This window comes from Trematomus bernacchii, unplaced genomic scaffold (genome assembly GCF_902827165.1).
Source record: "Trematomus bernacchii unplaced genomic scaffold, fTreBer1.1, whole genome shotgun sequence".
NCBI classification, from domain to species: domain Eukaryota; kingdom Metazoa; phylum Chordata; class Actinopteri; order Perciformes; family Nototheniidae; genus Trematomus; species Trematomus bernacchii.
In genome coordinates this window covers 20,520,537-20,539,481 of record NW_022987720.1, presented here as the reverse complement: position 1 = coordinate 20,539,481, position 18,945 = coordinate 20,520,537, and the positions used below count along the sequence as shown (strand labels likewise).

The following is an 18,945-nucleotide window of genomic DNA, read 5'->3' as shown; positions in this document are numbered from 1 at the left end:
ATCTCTACAAGATATGGTACATTTGTATATAGATAAAACAAGATAAATGGCATAAGGCCTTAACGAAATGTGTTAAAAACTGGAAAAAAATGAAATATCCTGCTCAAAATACAACATACTGCTGTCATCAAGTCCCTCTAACTCAGGTCACTGGCCATCGCTCGCCTCCAGTCTCAATGGAGGACTGGCGGTTATGGATCATGTGACCTGGAGCTCTGGGAATCTCAGATCTGCCACTCACTGCAATGGCAGCAGTTCAGAGGTCGCACTATTGATACCAGGGGCTTCTGGGAAAACAAATAAAACATGTATGTTTATGCTTCTTTAAGGGATGTTGACATAGAGTATGTGGACAGATACATGGACTTAAAAAATGGCCTGAAAAGAGATTACATGTTCTCTTCGTATTTGCTTTTTTCCTGATTTAAGTCCAGCTTCATATCCCTGTGTGAGAGACAAAGACTTGTGGAAGTGACCATGGCGGTAAACAACACCCGGATATAGTTTCCCTTTGCACTCTATCAACATTTGATGAGAACTTGACAGGCTGGCGTACTGCTCTCTGCTGTATGTACAGTAAGATATAGGTTATCTATCAGGCTACGATTCTCTGTCATTCAGCACTTACGCAGGAAGAGCTTTCCACTCATCTCTCACTGTACGCTAACATGCACGTTAGCCTGTCATATGTCTTTGTGTTTGCACACTTTGGACCAGTGTATCAGGTTATTTATAGTGTCTATTGGCCAGTGTGTTTCACTTCTCCGTCGCAGTGGGGTTCAGTACACACTGTTCCAGCCCTGGCCAGAATCAAGCCTAAAAATAACCAAGAGAGGAAAAAACACCTCCCTCTCCCTCTCCGTGCCTCTCATCTCCTCCTCATTTCTCTTGCCTGAAATGACAAACAATTTACAGAAAGACCTTAGCCATACCAAGGGAGGAACAGAGCGTTTTGCACAATGAGCAGCCTGGTTTGGAGGAAGCTTTTCTGTCTGTTGATTTAAAGGGAATGGCAATCAGATGGGCACAATAAATACATTGAGTAGACATTAAGAGAACTTCTCCCTTAAATGCCCAATATGTCATATTTCTGCCAATAGGGATCTCTTTATAAAAGTAATAACGAAAGATGCAGTTTGGTAAGAGAGTATTTTTCCTTACCACCATTACAATTATTGCAGTCATCTTCTCCCAGTTTGGATGCCTTTATTGGTTTTTACAAGGAGACAAATTATAAACAGAAGAATCGTCCTCTCAAACCTTCCGATTGATTTTTAACAGGAAAACTTTTTAGCTGCGAGCTAAATGCTAATGTTCGCTCTGCTTGTTTCTCTCATAGCTTATGATTCAGACTTCGATGACTAAAATCCTTCATCTGGTTACAAATAAAAAAGTGCCTTAAATATATACAGCTTCTGGCTTACAGCGCTGAAGCATGTGCAAAGAAACTGAAACGCTATTATAGGCGACCAAATATACCTTTTACTTGATTAAAATTACTTATTTGTTTTAGCTTAATTTTTTTGGAAACCCAAGTACACAATTCAAAAGAAATATAGTAATTTTTCGATATTTGAATGCGGAAATATTACGTATTATACCGCTAAGTAACTTCACCAAAAAGGCACTAAAATGTTGTAGATGCAAGAGTATGAAAGATGTTTGAGCAGATACAAAGAGATCCTTCAAACATCCATGTCTACAGTCATAGGAACACTAAACCCATGTGGATTTGTTCCCTCCCTCTCCACCTATTCATCCGTCCTGCACACTTCCCTCTTTTCCTCTTGTGGATCTTGGATCAAAGCCTCACTACTCTTTGTGTTCAGATGCACTCTGGGGGCTCGGATCAATTGAATGAGTCTGGAAGGTATTGAGTTAATCCAGCGCTGCAGTTGTCCTGCCCTCACCCTTATCTCCACCGCAAGCTTTTCATCTGGGCAACAGCACAGCATCATTCTATTAACAGTTAGTCGGTAGATAACCAATGTCACCAGATTAGTCAGGGCAAAATCCTCACTTTAAAGGATTGATAGATGCGGACGGAGAGGTTGAGAAATGCCACAGTGTATTAGAACAGGTCTTTAATGCACACCAATGGAGACAAACATATAAAGCCTCCCTGCACACACTCACTAGAAAGAAAGCGTTTATGTTGTGTAAGCTGCTTTGTAATGCCAAAAGCCCCTTATCTCTATGCTTCTGCAATTCCTCTGGTGAAACAAAGCCCATAGTAATTCATCATAATATCCCTGATGATACAGTATGTCTCTGTCACCTCTGCTCCTACTGCTTCACAAAGCTCTCCCTGAGAGGACTTCAACTATCTGGAGACACTTCTAACCCAGTTTCCTAGTGCCTGAGTCATACCAATGATTTTATAGTGGCATTACTATAACACAAATAAAACATTTTTAATTAAATATTCAACAGCGTGTCTGTTTGTGTATGTTTCTTCATCTTTCTGTCATCAAGAGTGAGTGTGAACAAACAACATGACATATTTGTCCTAATTCAACACAATTCTAGCAGGTGTAAATGTAAGGTGTCTCCACTGATTTGATATTGATTGGTTGGGTGCGTGTAACATATCGTAAACTCCCAGTGCCTCTTAAGACTGCTTTTAATCTGATGTTTTTTACAGTGTGTGTGTTGTGTCAGTAATTGCATGCTCTTGACATTTTACGACCGGGATTATAGCCACAGAGAGCACTGTCTCTGTCTTGTTTAAGTCCGAGTAAGCCTGACACACACACACACACACACATATGTATTCCTTTCACTATACACTTCTTAATGGCCTTCTTCACCTCTGAACTGAGATCACTGTCAGGTCAGTCTGCTCAGCTGCGGACTGCCGCACCAGCAGACACTCAAGCTGGTCTGAGATCAGCACGAAACACAGTGAATGAACGAGTGGGTGTGTGGCTGCTGAGGCTGTGAGGAGTGTTGATGGATGGAGGGAGAGGAAGAACTACCAACGTCATTATGAAGTGATTCACATATTGTAGGCTGAGGGGAAGAAAAGAGAAACCCAATGGTTGCACTCACAGTTACTCCTGCTGAGTAAATGTGTGTCACAGAACTGAAGCACAGAAAATGGAATACACACAGCATGTGTTCTGCATTTTTTTTTTTAATTGACAGCAAAGTGGGTAGTCTGTGGGCTGAGAGATTGAATGTTTGACTGTGGGACGATTCGGAGGTGGATGTGATGTGGGAATGAACACTGAGGTCAACACCAAAACAATGGCTAAAACACTCGGCATTGGCAGACAAAAGCTGATTTTTAAACACTTTTATCCGGAAATAATACAAGGGTTTTTGTTTCCTTAGAACCTTGCTGTTAAGCTTTTTGGAGAACGCTACATTTCAGGAGTACCTTGAGAGACTTTCGTCAAAAATGTCATGAAGGACCATTTGGACTCAATAATTATCTAACAAGAATTTGGTTTACAAAGGTCAAGGTCACTATGGCCTCACAAAACATGTTCTGCTATAACTCAAGAATACTTTCGCTAATTATGACAAATTCATACAAATATCTGCAATGATAAGACACTGAAGTGATGACAATTGATAATGACATGGATGTGAAAGGCAACTTCTGCAAGACGATGCATTCAGGCAAAAAAGTCCCAAGAGGCCCTGAAGTGTCGTGTTATGGAGTTTCTTAGATAATTGGTCATAAATCATTAAAGTGTTGGACAATTTAAAGTGTTCACCCAATGATGGTGCTACGTAAATATCAGGTGATCACCAACATACTATATTTCACCCTGATGGGAAATGTCAACCTGGTGATGGCGCTAGAAGAAAAGTCAGGGAATCACCAAAGTTAAGAGGATTAATTTTGCTTATGTGTACTGTATGGGTAAATTCATGGCAATACATGTAATGGGCACCGAACAATTTGGTGGTTTGACCAACATTGCTATCCCAAGAGCCACATGGCTGAAAAGTCCCCCCTGCTTTTGTTTCGAAGTACTGTTCATTGAGAAAATGACAGATGGCACAGATGACAATGTCAGAGCCTGGATAAATCACTTTGTGCTACTATTTCTCAGCTTTTTATCCCTCTCCTTTTTCTCGTTTCCTCTGCTTTCCTGAGAGTTGACACAAGGGAATACCTCTGACATAAATATACTGTACAGGTGGAAATGCTGTAGCGAGTATCAGGGTAGGATTATGTTGATGCAAATAATCAATATGATGGAAATACTGATGACAACAATCATCTTAATTTGTAATGCATCTAATCTCCTGAAATGTATCTAATTGTCTGTGCAGCCATTTGCACGGACAGTTGAATCCCCTGCTGTTTCTTGGACATCTCAGGAAACAAATGTCCCTTTTTTAATCAATGGCCGTCAGATTGTCTGGCAACTTTCACGTGGCTGCCAGAGTTAGATAAAAACACAAACATAATGACGGGAGAGCACAAAAACAGGCAGCTTGACAATGAAAGAAGCAGACAGATTGTGTGAGAATGAAAAGCAAGAAAGAATGAGGAATTTGGCAGAAAAACAATGATAGGGAAAAAAATGCAGTTTGGTTCAGTAGTAAGTAGAGAATTTTAAAGAGGGAGTCACAGATGTCCACGCTTTCGCTTCTTCTTACTGATCTACGCCTGCGTCCAAATGTAAATGCCAATGTCACTGATGTGAGCGCGGCGTCATGTGTCATGTTTGACATGTCACGCTCAATGACACTTTTGGTCGATGCAGATCCCAGTTCAGTGGGAGACGATGCTACAATCAGCATAAACCCAACAGATTGAAAAGAGCCGATGGCTGCAGAACGCACACGATTCTATAATGACATTTTTGAGTGGGTGTGAGCGTGGGAGCCCACATGCATGTGAGTCTGTTTGTCTGTCTGCACTTGTTTGTTTGTCCGTACATGAGAGGCTTGTCAAACTCACTCAAGGTTGATTGATGATCATTTACATGCACAGTCTTTCTCTAACTGCCCTTCATGTATCCCTTTATCTCTGAACCATTTGTCAGACAACATGCACGAAACATAAGAAGGATGTCATACCTGTGTGTTTAGGTTTTTCTCTGAAGAGGAGGATTTGGTTGTTGAACGCACTTTAATTGTGCAATGTTGTGTTGTAAACTTTTCCTGTAAATGTGTCTTCTCTCTTTTCCCTCAGTGTGCTGTTTTGTGGTCCACAAACGGTGCCATGAGTTCGTCACCTTCTCCTGTCCTGGAGCCGACAAGGGTCCCGACACAGACGTAAGTTCAGCCTTTTGTATAAACATACATCTATGTTCACACAAAGACACACAATAAAAACAAATGTTGTAGCGGTATTACAAGACAGTATGGCACGCCATCTGTAGTTGAAGAACAGGGTCAATATGAATCTGCTGCATTCATCGCTTTGATCCATTTGATCAAGGGAAGTAATGTACATTAAGATTTGAATCCTATTCACATTTGAATACTTTATCTATTTTTAAATACATGAAGTTGTAATCTAAACGCCACTGAATGTTTACCACAGAAACGTCATGGTCTTTTTCAACCATGTCTCTGAACCTCTCTTCTTTGAATATTTCAATAACTACCTTTTAAATCACATATTGTATTGTGTATTAAGTCTGCTCATCCCATGAGTCTTTTCAGATTTGAAGGTGGTTTCTACACAGATTCTACACTTATAAGATGATTTATTTTGTTGATACTCTCTCAACTGTCCTTAAAGACCTTATGCAATCAAATATAATCAAACTGTACTGTTTTAAAACACTTGGTAGACCAGTGTATCAATATTATATTAGGAAAGAGAGTATTGCAATGTATCATCATATTGATTTTAGTTTTGTGTCAGCCTGTGAAATTCCACCCTCTACCTGCAGTATATATCCCATGGAGCACTTCTCTGTTTGCTTCCATCAGGTGTGACCACATTGTCCCTCCTTAGCCTCGTACAGTATCTTTCCCCCAAAGCGTATCTGATGCTGTCAGGGCAGGGTGTTGGTGTTTTATCAGTGTTGGAGTCTGACCTGCGGGGCCCTTTGGGATGCAGTCTCTCTGTTTGGAGAGTGTGTGTGTCTCCTCTTCCCTCCAGCCAGGCATGGGATCTGTCCTTGTTTAGATAAGAGTGGAGGTCACAACCACAGCATGCCCCAATGTGTGAGTGCTACATGCAACAAGCCCATATCACATCCAGCTTGTGCATAATGAGTGGGGAAATGAGTGCATTTTTTACTAAACTACTGTAATATGGATTACATTTAATGAATAATATTTCCTGCTATTTTATTTCAGAAGTAATGTATTTAGGGCCTGTATCCACACTGCTTTTCTTCTGCTGAAAGGCACTGGCTTTGATTTTTCTTTGAACATTTCTTGACAGCATATCACCATTCTGACCAAAGTTGTATGACAGACAGGCATCGCCCCTTTGCTTTTTATTATCTACTTGGGCTACTTTCTTTTCGCTTTACATTGTTTTACCCATGAGCATCAAAACGAGGATGCTTTCCTTCATGCTTTGTATGAATGAGCTTGTTACTGCTCATACTGTAGAGCTTACTGGATTGTAAATACAAAATATAGATCAACTAATACATTATATTGGGCTACCCGTCAATACATTAAGTAATTACAATTAGCTCCACCAGATACAATATATAGGTAATAAACACATTAACATAACACTAATTATAAACCAGTAATATAATATACATTATTCCCAATTGGCTCATTCTGCATTGTGGACACTTACGCCTGGTACTGTAAGTACTCTTTGATGCTAAATCATATGTACTTTAACATAACAGTTAGAGTTTATTTTTTTCAGCACTTCTCCCATCATCAGTGGTACTTTCTGTATCTCTACCATACAACTACAAGTAAAACAATCAGACGCTGGTTTTCTCGCGCTTCAGCCTCACCAGACTGAAAGTCCTGCTAATGAATGTTCGCTGAGCTGAGCCAATTAAGACTCACACCCACACCCATATCCTCTCATGTTTACACGAACAAGAACATACAAATGTTTTACACTCTGTTTGTTAAGCGCCTCGTTGCTGCAATTCTCAGGTTCTTATCATTAAAAAAGTCAGAAGCCCTGTAAGTATTTTAAAATTAAGTGAATCTGGCATCCAAGGCAATCAAGAGTGCACTGATGCCTTGTGTTGTATCAACTTTCAATCAATGCAGTGGCTCTGTGTTGGTTTCTATTCATCTTACCTTTCTTTGTTAAGACTTATTTTTTCTCTCTCCTTTCAATTCCCATTGCTCATTTTCACTCCTGGGCAACCTTCTTGCTATTCAACCATCCATCTCTTCAGCTATATCTGTCTGTCTTCCTGCCTCCCCATTTTTCTCTGTCTTTCTATGACTTTTTGATCTGTCTGTCTCGTCTGTCTCTCTCTCTACCCATCTCGCTTTTTCTTTATCTCTCTCACATTACACACACAAGCACACACACACCTGCATCTAGTGCTCATTGTGTATTTTGGTGGTTCTGTTCTGTTCCCATTATCTACCGCCTGGCTTTGGCACAGTGCAAGTGGAGAGCCCTTTGGGGACGTACCTCTTTGAATTCCAAATGATGATTATACGGGGCTCGCTCATGCACAAACAAAGCACTTGGTTTCCTTTTATCTTGTCAGTGTTTGACCCTTTTCTCATTTAAAACAATTCTGTGCATGTTAAGTTTGGAAAAATGGGCCAGTTAGTTTGTTATTGTGTATTGGATAGTTTGGAATCACAAAGTCCTTCAAACGGATGCAGCATTAGACCAGCAACTCCTAATGTTCTATGAGGCATAATCAATGTTTATACCATCAGTTTCTGGTAAAGCTATACAAACATACAGAATAATGAATGCTTTAAAACTGATATTGAGTTTTGTTGGATAGGCTTTTTTTTTAAGATGGCTTAAAACGTGTTGTTTTTGTTGCATAGCTCCTGTACTTGTACTCCTGTTGAGCCAATTGCGATCTACTGTAGGTAAAACAATGACTACTGTACGTATAAAAACTTCTGAACTATTCCTTAAGGTCATCTCTCTTCTCTAAATTGACAATTGATAAATCTGTCCGGCCTCAGAGCAAATGACATGACTCAATAACACCTATCCATCCATCCCTCTTGCTCATCATCACTCCGTCTACACTCGACCTTTGCCCCTCCGCCTCTGAATCAGCGTGGTGTCATCTCGCTTGAGGCTCGGACAAACACACGTACTGTACGCACTTTCCCCCTTTGCACTGTGGGTCGTGAGTAATCCTTGTGTCTGCATGTCGTCATCTGTCCAGCAGATGCTTTGATCCACTCGCAGAAGAGAGGGAGATGTTCGCATTAGCATTTGAGTGAAAAGCGCTCTCTCTCTTCTCTTCTGTTTTTCATTCAGCACACTGTGAGGCGTGGGTGGTAAATAGTGCTGTATTATCAGTCAAGGATCACTCTGAAAATAGTGAATGAAGGTGACTCATCCATAGAGAAACAGTATGGGTTTCAGAAACCAGATTACACAGATGGGCATTATAGGCCTCAATAATAGATCAAACTCTTTTAAAATCATTGTATCCCCTTCTTCTGTGAAATTACCAGTGACAGATTTGCTCAGAGTGACCGAGGAGATTATGCTTTACACGGGTACTGTATATTGCTGTTGGCAGATCCCCTCTCCATCCATCTGTCTTTTGCCCTGTTCATTAACAAATCTGCTGCAGAGCGTTTGCATGTGTTTCATGTATTTTAGATGGCATTTTCTTTCTTTTTTCATCCTGCTCCATATGTTTGATTCATCACGTGTCTTTCCCCTGCTGGACACTTTGTCTAGTTGATTATGGGACTTGGGAATTGGTGTGGTGTGAATATTTCTCTTTTTAAATTAATATGTGTTTCAAGCTAAATAGAAATGAAACCCAAGGCTGGCTCGACAATGCAGGGGAAATAACCAACCCCTCGTGAAGTAAAGACAACAATCCAAATTATTTGGAAAAGGTATTTATTTTCCCTGAATAATCTGTTCTTTTTTTATACATACACCGAGAGATCCCAATCTTTTAGCCACAATTTCTTAACGCCAAGAGTTACTAATTAAAATTACTTTTTTGGTTCAACCAACTCTACAAATACAAATCATTGATTGTCAAAATAGTTGCAGATTCATTTTCAATGAACTTACTGTAGTGTTTCAGCTTTTGTAAAAACTACATTTTGAAATGATGTAACATCCTTTCAAGGTTGCTTGCCACACTCAAAAGAGAGGAACTGGAATGCTTTATTAAAGGTCCCATGTCATGGCCATTTCTACTGATCATAATTCCATTGTTGAGGTCTACTAAAATAGATTTATATTGTGCAATTTTCCAAAATCGCGCTCCTGCCCCCCCCTCCCTATGAGCCCAGTGGCCGTCTGCGAGACAGCGAGACACAGCGAAACCCAGCCCGAACACACACACACACACCCGCAGCCTGGCTGGGAGTTTGTGTGTGTGCTCACACACCGACTCACAGCCTCGCCGCGTCCCGCCGTCTCAGGGAGGAGAAATCGGCGGAGCTGCAGCTGAGAAAAGTTTGAGTGTGTGTGTAAATTTGGACCAATCCACGGACTTAACGTAACGGCTTCCGCGGACGCAACGTAACGGCTCCACGGATTGGTCCATTTGGACCAATGGGTCCATTTGGGTATGGGCACGTCACTGTACCCAAGAAGAAAAAGAGAAATCTCCAACGAGGCGTTCTGGGGCAGCATCGACAGGTATTTTCTATGTTAGAGTTTTACTCGCTACAGGGTGTACTTTGAGGGTTTGTGACTTTGCAGACCGTTTACATGCATAAAAACCTTCATAACACACAAGGGGACGGGTAATAACCGGAAAAGTGCAACAGTAATAAAGGAATAAAACCTTAAAATATCATGTAAAGAATATGCTCTAAATTGATGGACCACAGCTTTGTAACTGCAAACTATATAAAAGCTGGTCCTCCCAGTTTTCAGGTCGAATCAGGAGTGAAGAGTATCCGCTATTAAAGTGGACAAGTTGCTGTGTGACCACCAACACAGGCAGTTCCATGTCTAGGTATTTCGTCCTTTCCTATTATTTCTAGCCCGGGCATAATTTAACTGAGAACAACAATGTAAAACTCTTAAAAACCCCTCATCAAGTAAGTATCTACGCAAACTACTACAGCCGCCCTCCACCCTGTGCCCCTCATTACTGCAGTCATCAGCGCTCAGGCCTGTTGACACTCTGACTCTACTGAAGCCTACACTGTTGACTAAATTGGTGTGACGAGCTGAGCGAGAGGCATCATTAGCCACTAGATGCTTTGCTAAGTGAGTGTAGCGGGAAAAGTGAGCAGGGCTCGCTACAAGAAGATTATTGAGTGCCTGCAATTTTTTCCCCCGAGCTGAGAAAACTAAACCTTATTTCCTAGACATGCCATTTTCTTACACATACATATAGCACATGGTGAAGGTATGTCTTAAAGTGGCCATATTATGATCATTTTCAGGTTCATATTTGTATTTTGTGCCTCTACTGTGACATGTCTATATGCTCTCATGTTCAAAGAGTACTTCATTGTTCTTATACTGCCTCTACCTCTTTAACCCTCTTTGAAACCAGAGCCAAGTCTGCTCTGATTGGTCAACTGGCCGGCTCTGTTGTGATTGGTCAACTGCTTAGAGATGTCCCACCCCTTAGCTTATCACGTACCATGTGTTGGCGCGCTTGCCAATAGGAGTACAAGTGTAACATAGGGACGTCATTACGGAGGTACACAAAGGAGTCCAATCAAGGCATTTGAGGACGGAACCTCTGCAGACCATGCACATGCACAAACAGCTATATAACACACTATAGGAAAGGGAAGACCTAAAAAGGCATAATAGGGCCTCTTTAATAATTTCATATCCACTGTCAAAATTATTAGATTAGACATTATCCCCTTAAATTACTTAACAATGTTCATCACTTTATGAACATAAAGGTGTGACTCATTCATGAGTCATTGGACAAAGTTCCATTTCATCATCACAGAAAGTATAATTGAGTAATAAATGGCCTCCAGAAAAACAACAAAATCAACTGTTTCTATTCAGTAGTTAACCATCAGCTTTTAACCAAATGGGGTCATCTGTAATCCAGCTGCAGTTTGTCAGTGAGATTACCCAGTCTGAGAATCTGTCTGTGTTTTGTGCATAGCTGTTCTCCAAAAAATGAATTATTAGTGCCTGAGCTATAATACCTGCTGTGTGTTACTGTAAGGACAGTGAAGTTGGGGTGGACACAGTATAACCATTTTCTGTACAACTCTCCACTACAGAGAGTACAGAAACAACCAGACCAGGTTTTTTTACATTTACATTTATGATGTAAATGTAATTTATACGTATACTTTAACCGGTACCAACTGATAGTGTTTATTTGTTGGTCTTTCCCAGCATAACAATGTATCTCCAGATGGTGATTTAGAATTTGAAATGATGATCTTACTTCTTAAGCTAAATAAACAACTGAAAAACCCACTCATCTTAAAATTCTATTGTCAAAAGCTGAAAACAGGAAGGTTGTTCTAGCCTCAGAAAAAGTTGACCTTTTCATAACAGCAATGCTATTAAATTAGCACTACTGTAGTTCACAATCCATTGTTTCTTGTGTTTGAAATCATAGGGAATCTAGGCTCTGTTGTCTCACTGCTTTTAATTTTGAATAACGGAAGCATTTACCATCAAAATTCATTCTTTCTGGATCGCTTGAATATAAATGCACAATTAGTCTCTGCATGCCTGAAAACCCAGAGCATCTTGTTTTGTTGATGTTCTACTTATTTGTGCAGAATAACAAAGAGGGTTGGCTGGTTTACTGCCTGATGCACAGGACTTGTCAACAACCTGCCAACTGTCAACCTGTTTAAACAGAGAGAGTGAGAGGAAAGAGAAAGCTGGAGCATAGCTCTGACTCAGATGAAAAGAGTTGAGTTGCTGCATGGCAAATCCCTTGCTTCTTGCTTCTCCAGGTGCTTTGATTATACCTTTTTAATAGGTCATACAATTACTAGGCATCAGTGTGGTTCATAAGCTATTTCTCCTCTTATTTCACCTACAATTTGTCTTTGCTTTACTCAAAAATATGTTCCCTCTCAAACTCTGTCACTTTCTCAGTATCAGTGATGACAGTCATGTGTTTTAGCATTAGCTCTTCTAGGTAGCATACATTTAAACCGTGTCTCCCAACATTAGCCTGCCAGTCAGAGGCATTACCCTCAGCAACAGCTGGGAGGGCTAGCTAACAACACGTCTGCTACAGCGGCTTACACAATGACAAATCTCTCCACATGTTAATGCTGAAGTGCACACAGAGCCGATTACTGCTTAGAGTCAAGCCCCGCCCGGTGCATCAACACAAGATTCAGCTACAAGAGCAGGCAGGGGTACGAATTAACCTGACGATATCTCCACAAGATAATAAGTCAGAGAGAGGTCAGCTTAAAAGACAAACATTTGTCATTGTGTCATTAACCCAGAGGAACAGATTGTCCTGTAGATTACAGACTTCATGATTATGTAAGGCCGCCACACGGAGGGGCTGTGAACCCGGGGCTGCTCTTCAGTCACAAATCACAATCTGTCTGACTGTTAAGTAGTAGGCAATGTTACTCCAGGCTGAGCAGATGTCCCACACTGACGCAGCCTCCGGTCATGTCACACAGATTGCTCTCAATTAGTGGAATGAAGTGCAAATATTTTTTTTCTACTTTACTGCTATTGGTTTGCTTTAAAAGTCAGAGGAGGTTGTTTATACTGTCAGGATCAGAGCAGATTTAGTGTACACAAACAGTGCCTTAGCGTTTTTTTGTGGGGCAAGCAAGTGGGTTTTTTAGGTAACGTATTGTCCTGTGTAAATGCAGTGAAAAGCACACTCACAAAAATTACTTCATGATGAAATGAAGTTTGATAACTCAATGGCTGGCTTTGAATAAAACCGACAAATGATGTCAAGTTTAAATAACATTATCCACATGTCTGCCCCGGAAAGGATTAATATCACTTATCAGCGCAGGAAATGTTAAAATGTTATGAAATGTTAATCTCTTGACCTCTTAGAGAATCAAACCCAGTCCAAATTCTACTCCTGTACTCTACGAACGCACTGTAGTGATCTACTTTTTTGTTAGATTATAAAAAAAACTCCTTACATGTATTTGTAGATGTTTTACAGTCCCTCATCTTAAGTGACAACAACTGTCAAACGCTTATAAAACCTTGAGAAACATTTCATAAATAATAAAAAGAGTGAGACAAAGAGTTTGTTTTTCAGATTAAAACAATCAATGTTATCATTAGATATTTGTTATATTTTAGTTTTTGGGAAGCGGGTTATATTTCCGACATGCAAATGAAGATAAATACATAACAACATATTTTTATTTATTCCAAATCAACCTGTCTGAAATGATCAGATGTCTGAACAGCTGGAAACTAAGAGCAATTACATAAGCTGCTGATTTAATCACAGATATTAAATTGCAATCTGCATTTGTTGCTCACTTGTCTGGTTATATAAGCCAGTGTTGGTATTTGTATGAATGTTGGGGCTTATTGGGCACACTGTGGGTTTCCACTGCTGTCTCAAGTCAGGAAACAATGATGGAGAATATGAGTGGTGCAAGACACTGACTGCCATGGGAAACCTGTCCTTTGGATATTCAGCAACAGAAAATGTACGCTACATTTATTTTTTATCACACTGCCTGACCTTATTCTGGACCTGATCGCTCCATTCACGGCCAGACGCCCTAAACCTGTGACTGAACCGTGGGTAACTGACTCTATTCGCGCCCTGAGACGCGCTTGTAGACACGCTTGTAGACACGCTTGTAGACACGCTTGTAGACACGCTTGTAGACACGCTTGTAGACACGCTTGTAGACGCGCTTGTAGATGAGCAGAGAGGAGATGGAAGAAGGATAAACTTCCCGTCTCCTTGGGGATTTTAAAAGACAGTTTAAGGGAATATCAGAGGGCTGTTAAATGTGCAAAAACACATTTTATTTCAAATCTTGTGTCCAACAACAGAAATAGGCCCCAGTTCCTTTTTACCACTCTTAATTGTCTTTTAAATTCCTGTAACTCTCCCTGTGTTGTGCCATCACCTACTCTATGTGAAAAGTTCCTTTCATTTTTTAATGATAAAGTCTTGGCCATTAGATCTTCACCTCCTCCTCTCACCTTAGACCCAGCTGTGTCTCCTGTGTGCTCAGCTGTCTTCGAGCAGTTTGACCTGGTTTCACTGTCCGAGTTATCGGATGTGGTTACAAAATAGAAACCTTCACAATACCCCTTAGACAGTATTCCTCCCAGACTACTGAAAGACGTTTTTACTACTATTGGGTCATACATTTTAACTTTGATAAATATCTCTCTCACCTCAAGCTGCGTTCCAACCTTTTTTTAAACACGCTGTAGTGCAGCCTCTTGTAAAAAAACTTAACCTTGATCATTCTGTTCTCTCCAACTTTAGACCTATTTCTAAGCTTCCCTTCCTCTCTAAAGTCCTAGAGAAAGTGGTTTTAGCGCAACTGCAGTCGCACCTTGATTTTAACTCCATATCAGAAAAGTTTCAGTCTGGTTTTAAATGACGCCACAGCACAGAAACTGCTCTCCTAAGAGTTTTTAATGATCTTCTTTTAACTGCTGATTCTGGGAATTCTGCTGTGCTTGTGCTTTTAGATTTGTCTGCTGCTTTTGATACCATTGACCACCAAATTCTTTGATCACGCCTTGAACTGTGTGTTGGAATTCAAGGTAACGTCCTCAAATGGTTTCAATCATATCTGTCAGAAAGGACCTTTTCTGTGCTTCTTGGCCAGTATTCTTCAGCTGCAGCCCCACTAGCATATGGGGTCCCTCAAGGTTCTATCCTAGGCCCCATTTTGTTCAGTCTGAGAAAAAAAAGCATAACATTTCTTACCATTGCTTTGTAGATGATTTGCAGATAAAAGCAAAAAAGGAATCTAGGATTGCCTTGCTTAGCTGTCTGAAAGACATTAAATCATGGATGGAAATCAACTTCTTGACTCTCAACGAAAACAAGACAGAGATTTTAATATTTGGACAGTCTGAACTTCTGGATGGCTTTAATAGTGTACTCGGCCCCCTAGCCTCCTACAGCCGCCCCTCAGTCAGAAATCTTGGAATCATCTTTGACAACTGTTTTAAATTTGACAAACAGATAAGCTCAGTTGTCAAGACAAGCTTCTTCCAGCTGCGGCTTTTGGGGAAGGTAAAGGTCTATCTTCCTAGAAAGGAATTTGAACAGCTAATCCACCTATTTATAACGTCTCGCTTAGACTATTGTAACTCCCTGTATATTGGTGTAGATAAGTGTTTGGTCCGTCGCCTGCAGCTGGTCCAAAATGCGGCTGCACGCCTTCTTACAGGGAAGAGAAGATATGACCACATCACACCTGTTCTGGCAGATCTTCATTGGCTTCCTGTCAGTTACAGGATCCAGTTCAAGTACTTACTTTTTGTTTTTAAATCATTGCATGGACTGGCACCACATTACCTGTCTGAGTTGTTGCACCGCCATGCTCCAGCTAGAGCATTGCGATCAGCTCAGCAGAATATGTTGGTGGTTTCTCGGTGCAGGAAAAAAAACCCGAGGTGACAGGGCTTTCAGTGTTGCAGCTCCCAGACTGTGGAACAGCCTCCCAGTACATATCCGGACTGCTGAGTCTATTGAACTTTTAAAATCTCAGCTAAAAACCCACCTCTTTGCACTGGCTTTTAATACTAGTTGAACATTACATTTTTACATTTGTATGTGCTTCTATATGTTTCTAGTTATTGTGCTTTTTTATCATGTTTTCAATTATTGTTTTATTATTGTACTCCCATTGTGTTATTTTATATTGTATGTATTGCCTGTACAGCACTTTGGTCAACTGAGGTTGTTTTAAATGTGCTATATAAATAAATAAAGATTGAGATTGAGTGCAACATGTAAACAAAAGTATATATGCCAAGTTTCACACACCTGTAAATAAATTGTAAAACTCATCTCCTACTGTAAATACATCTTGTTATTTTTCTATCCCTGCCATGTTCACACCTCGTCCGGTGTTACGTATGAGTGCACATGCTGGAAATATAATACATTTGGTGCCAAGCAGTCTCTTCTTGGTTCTATCGATAGGGTGTGCAAATGAAAACATTGCATGTTGCCTAAATGCAGCCTGTCGAATTGCTGGAGTGTGAAGAACCTTGTTTGCATGACTGTCCCCAGGCTGTGCTGCACGGTGAAGGAAAACACGGTCAACTCTTACTCACACGCCGCTTCTCCTCGCCTTACGTCACCGTTGCTTTTATTATCTGTCACCAGGTTTTTACTCGTGTCTGAGAGCGGCCACCCACCCCACCAAAACACGCACAGTGAGGCTTGCATACTACAGTGTAGCCACCCGCTGACTTTTGCAAATGTCTGCCCTTTTGTTACAGCGCAGCAGCAGGTGGGGCACCATTTAAAAGGTCTGAGCCAGAGGGCCAATAAACAACTTTTTTTTTTATTAGCTGCAGTGGGTTTTGATATTGCTGGCGGTGCTGCATACTATGTTTCATTATCGATAAATGTGTTGTTTACTTCTTTGATGAATTAGAAAAATGTTCAGTTTGTAAAAATGATAATAGTAGAAACCACCCCTCACCAATTACCTGGACACTGAGGTAAAGTCCTCAAATTGTCTGTTTTTTTTGTTGATAAATCATCCAAAAGCAAAGGATATTGAATTATCTGTGATGTCCAATTGTTGTTTTTGCCATTTATGCTTAATAAATGACTCATTATGACACATGACACATTATTAATTGATTATCAAAGTGGTTGATGATTAATGTTGAGTCGATCAACATATCAATTAGATCTAATTGCTTCAAATAGGTTTCTGTGTTCTTTTCTTTATTTTACGCTGATTCATTTAAGCTGACTTAAATATTGTTTCCATATTTTGGTTAATGTAGTATCATGTTAAAGCAGTTGCCCTTTTTACTTGTTGTATTTTCAGACACATGCGTTTGATATGGACGTTGATACTCAAATGAGCTCAAAGATACACTTATTCATTTTTGATGAGTAACATTGAATGTAAACAGAAACTTTTGAAATATGTTACCTCATTACAATGGTTTTTCTCCATTTTCTTTTAGATTAGTTTATCACATGCTCGTACTGCAGCTGCACTGTTTTCCCTGTAAAAGCGTACTCAAGCTCAGCTACATAAAACTGAATATTTGACACCAAGCAGCTGCATAAAACAGCACCAACTGTCTCCCCTGTGCTCATCTGTGTGCTTTCCTGAAAAAACATATTTAGTAGTATGATTATGTAAGCCCATAAAGTGTGCTTTTATCCGTTGTATATTTCCATAGCATGCGTGATGATCTTCCTTTGCTAATTAAACTAAAGGAGAATAACTCACACCAGTGGGATTTCTGTAAGATTATCCGGGCCAAAGTTACAGGGGGGGTGCCGAATCAGGCTGCAATAACACCAGCTCTGCCAGATTTAGAAGCAGTTCTTTAATTTATTACCCGGCCCGGCTCAGTGTAAATTGCTTTTGTTAGCTTAACAGTGTTGCTCATTGAAATCCACTCGCAAGCTGACAAAGACAGCAACATTCTGTCTAAATAAACCCCAAAGACCTGGGAGAAAGTGTGAGGCAATTAAGAAGGTTTATGAGAGAGTTTAAGTGAAGTCGGACCGTTCCAGTATAATAAAATGTAGGAAATTGTGATTACGAACACAGCACAGAAGACATGATATCAGTGGACATTGCAATGATTAAAGCTGCGGGCTCATTTCAGTCCACACAGCCGGTATGTTACACCCGGGACACTTGGTTTCAAATCTTGTTTAGGTTATGGAGAAACTCTTCCTCAGCACAGCCAGCCCTCTTATTAGCCTCAGACATTTTCCAACCTAGTGTTACCAGGCAATATGTTTATTATGGTTAATAAAAGCCAGATTATCTCCAAGATAAACAGATACTATTCCGGCACAGACAGAACCATTCAACTTGCTTATCAACATGCCCTGTGTACAAATGATGTCCGACCTACTCTTGAAATGTAAATGGGTGAGAGTAGGTAATGTGTGGATGAATATTAACTCCCCCCTTTTAATAAGAGCAAGTAGAAATGTGCTGCAACACATTTTCAGTGAAAGACTGGCTACAATATAAAAGGCTTTCAGAAAAAGATATAAAGGTTTTGATGTGGGAACGATTTAGTGTGGGTGCTAAGCTACCATCACAGATTTATTAAATTAATAGGTATTTTTTATATCTTCTTCTAAGGGGAAAAGAACAAAGACCTGAGGTCCTGTCTTTAGGAGAAGCATGAAGGTAGTAGGAGGAGTGAATCATGAGGTTAAGGAAAGGATAGGGTGATCAGTAAAGAAGGAACATTCGAGGAGGTATTGTCAAGTAAGAACCAACGAATGGAGGTCAAGCAAAGATGGGAACATGGAAGAGTAGAAGGGGGGAAATCTACGGCATTGTCTCCTCCTGTGAACCCGGAGGACGGAAAACTAGAGCAAGTACACGAGGCTGGAGGGCTTTCTGGCTGCGGTGAAGAGGGAGGAGAAAAAAGGGAGGAATCTTCATCATAGGAGAGAAGGGGAGGAGAAATATGGGTTGTGTGTGTCAAAAGGCCAGTGCCTGTTGGCTGTGATGAACAAGAGGAGGAGCGGTAATCAGGGTGCCATGGAGATGCAGCATAAATGGCTAAGCCTGCAAAACGAGCCTCATGAAGAGACCAATTGGCCTTAGTGTGTGTGTGTGTGTGTGTGTGTGTGTGTGTGTGTGTGTGTGTGTGTGTGTGTGTGTGTGTGTGTGTGTGTGTGTGTGTGTGTGTGTGTGTGTGTGTGTGTGTGTGTGTGTGTGTGTGTGTGTGTGTGTGTGTGTGTGTGT

At 40.5% G+C, this 18,945-nt stretch overlaps 1 protein-coding gene across 2 annotated transcripts in view; it reads left to right on the top strand.

Moving 5' to 3' along the window:
- si:ch73-374l24.1 (protein kinase C alpha type) overlaps positions 1-18,945 on the top strand; it is a 106,311-nt gene that overhangs the window by 40,103 nt on the left and 47,263 nt on the right. For both annotated transcript variants that reach the window (XM_034143008.1, XM_034143007.1), the window contains exon 3: positions 5,159-5,241. In XM_034143008.1, coding sequence (XP_033998899.1) covers positions 5,159-5,241 — 83 coding nt within the window. The remainder of the gene's footprint in view (positions 1-5,158; positions 5,242-18,945) is intronic.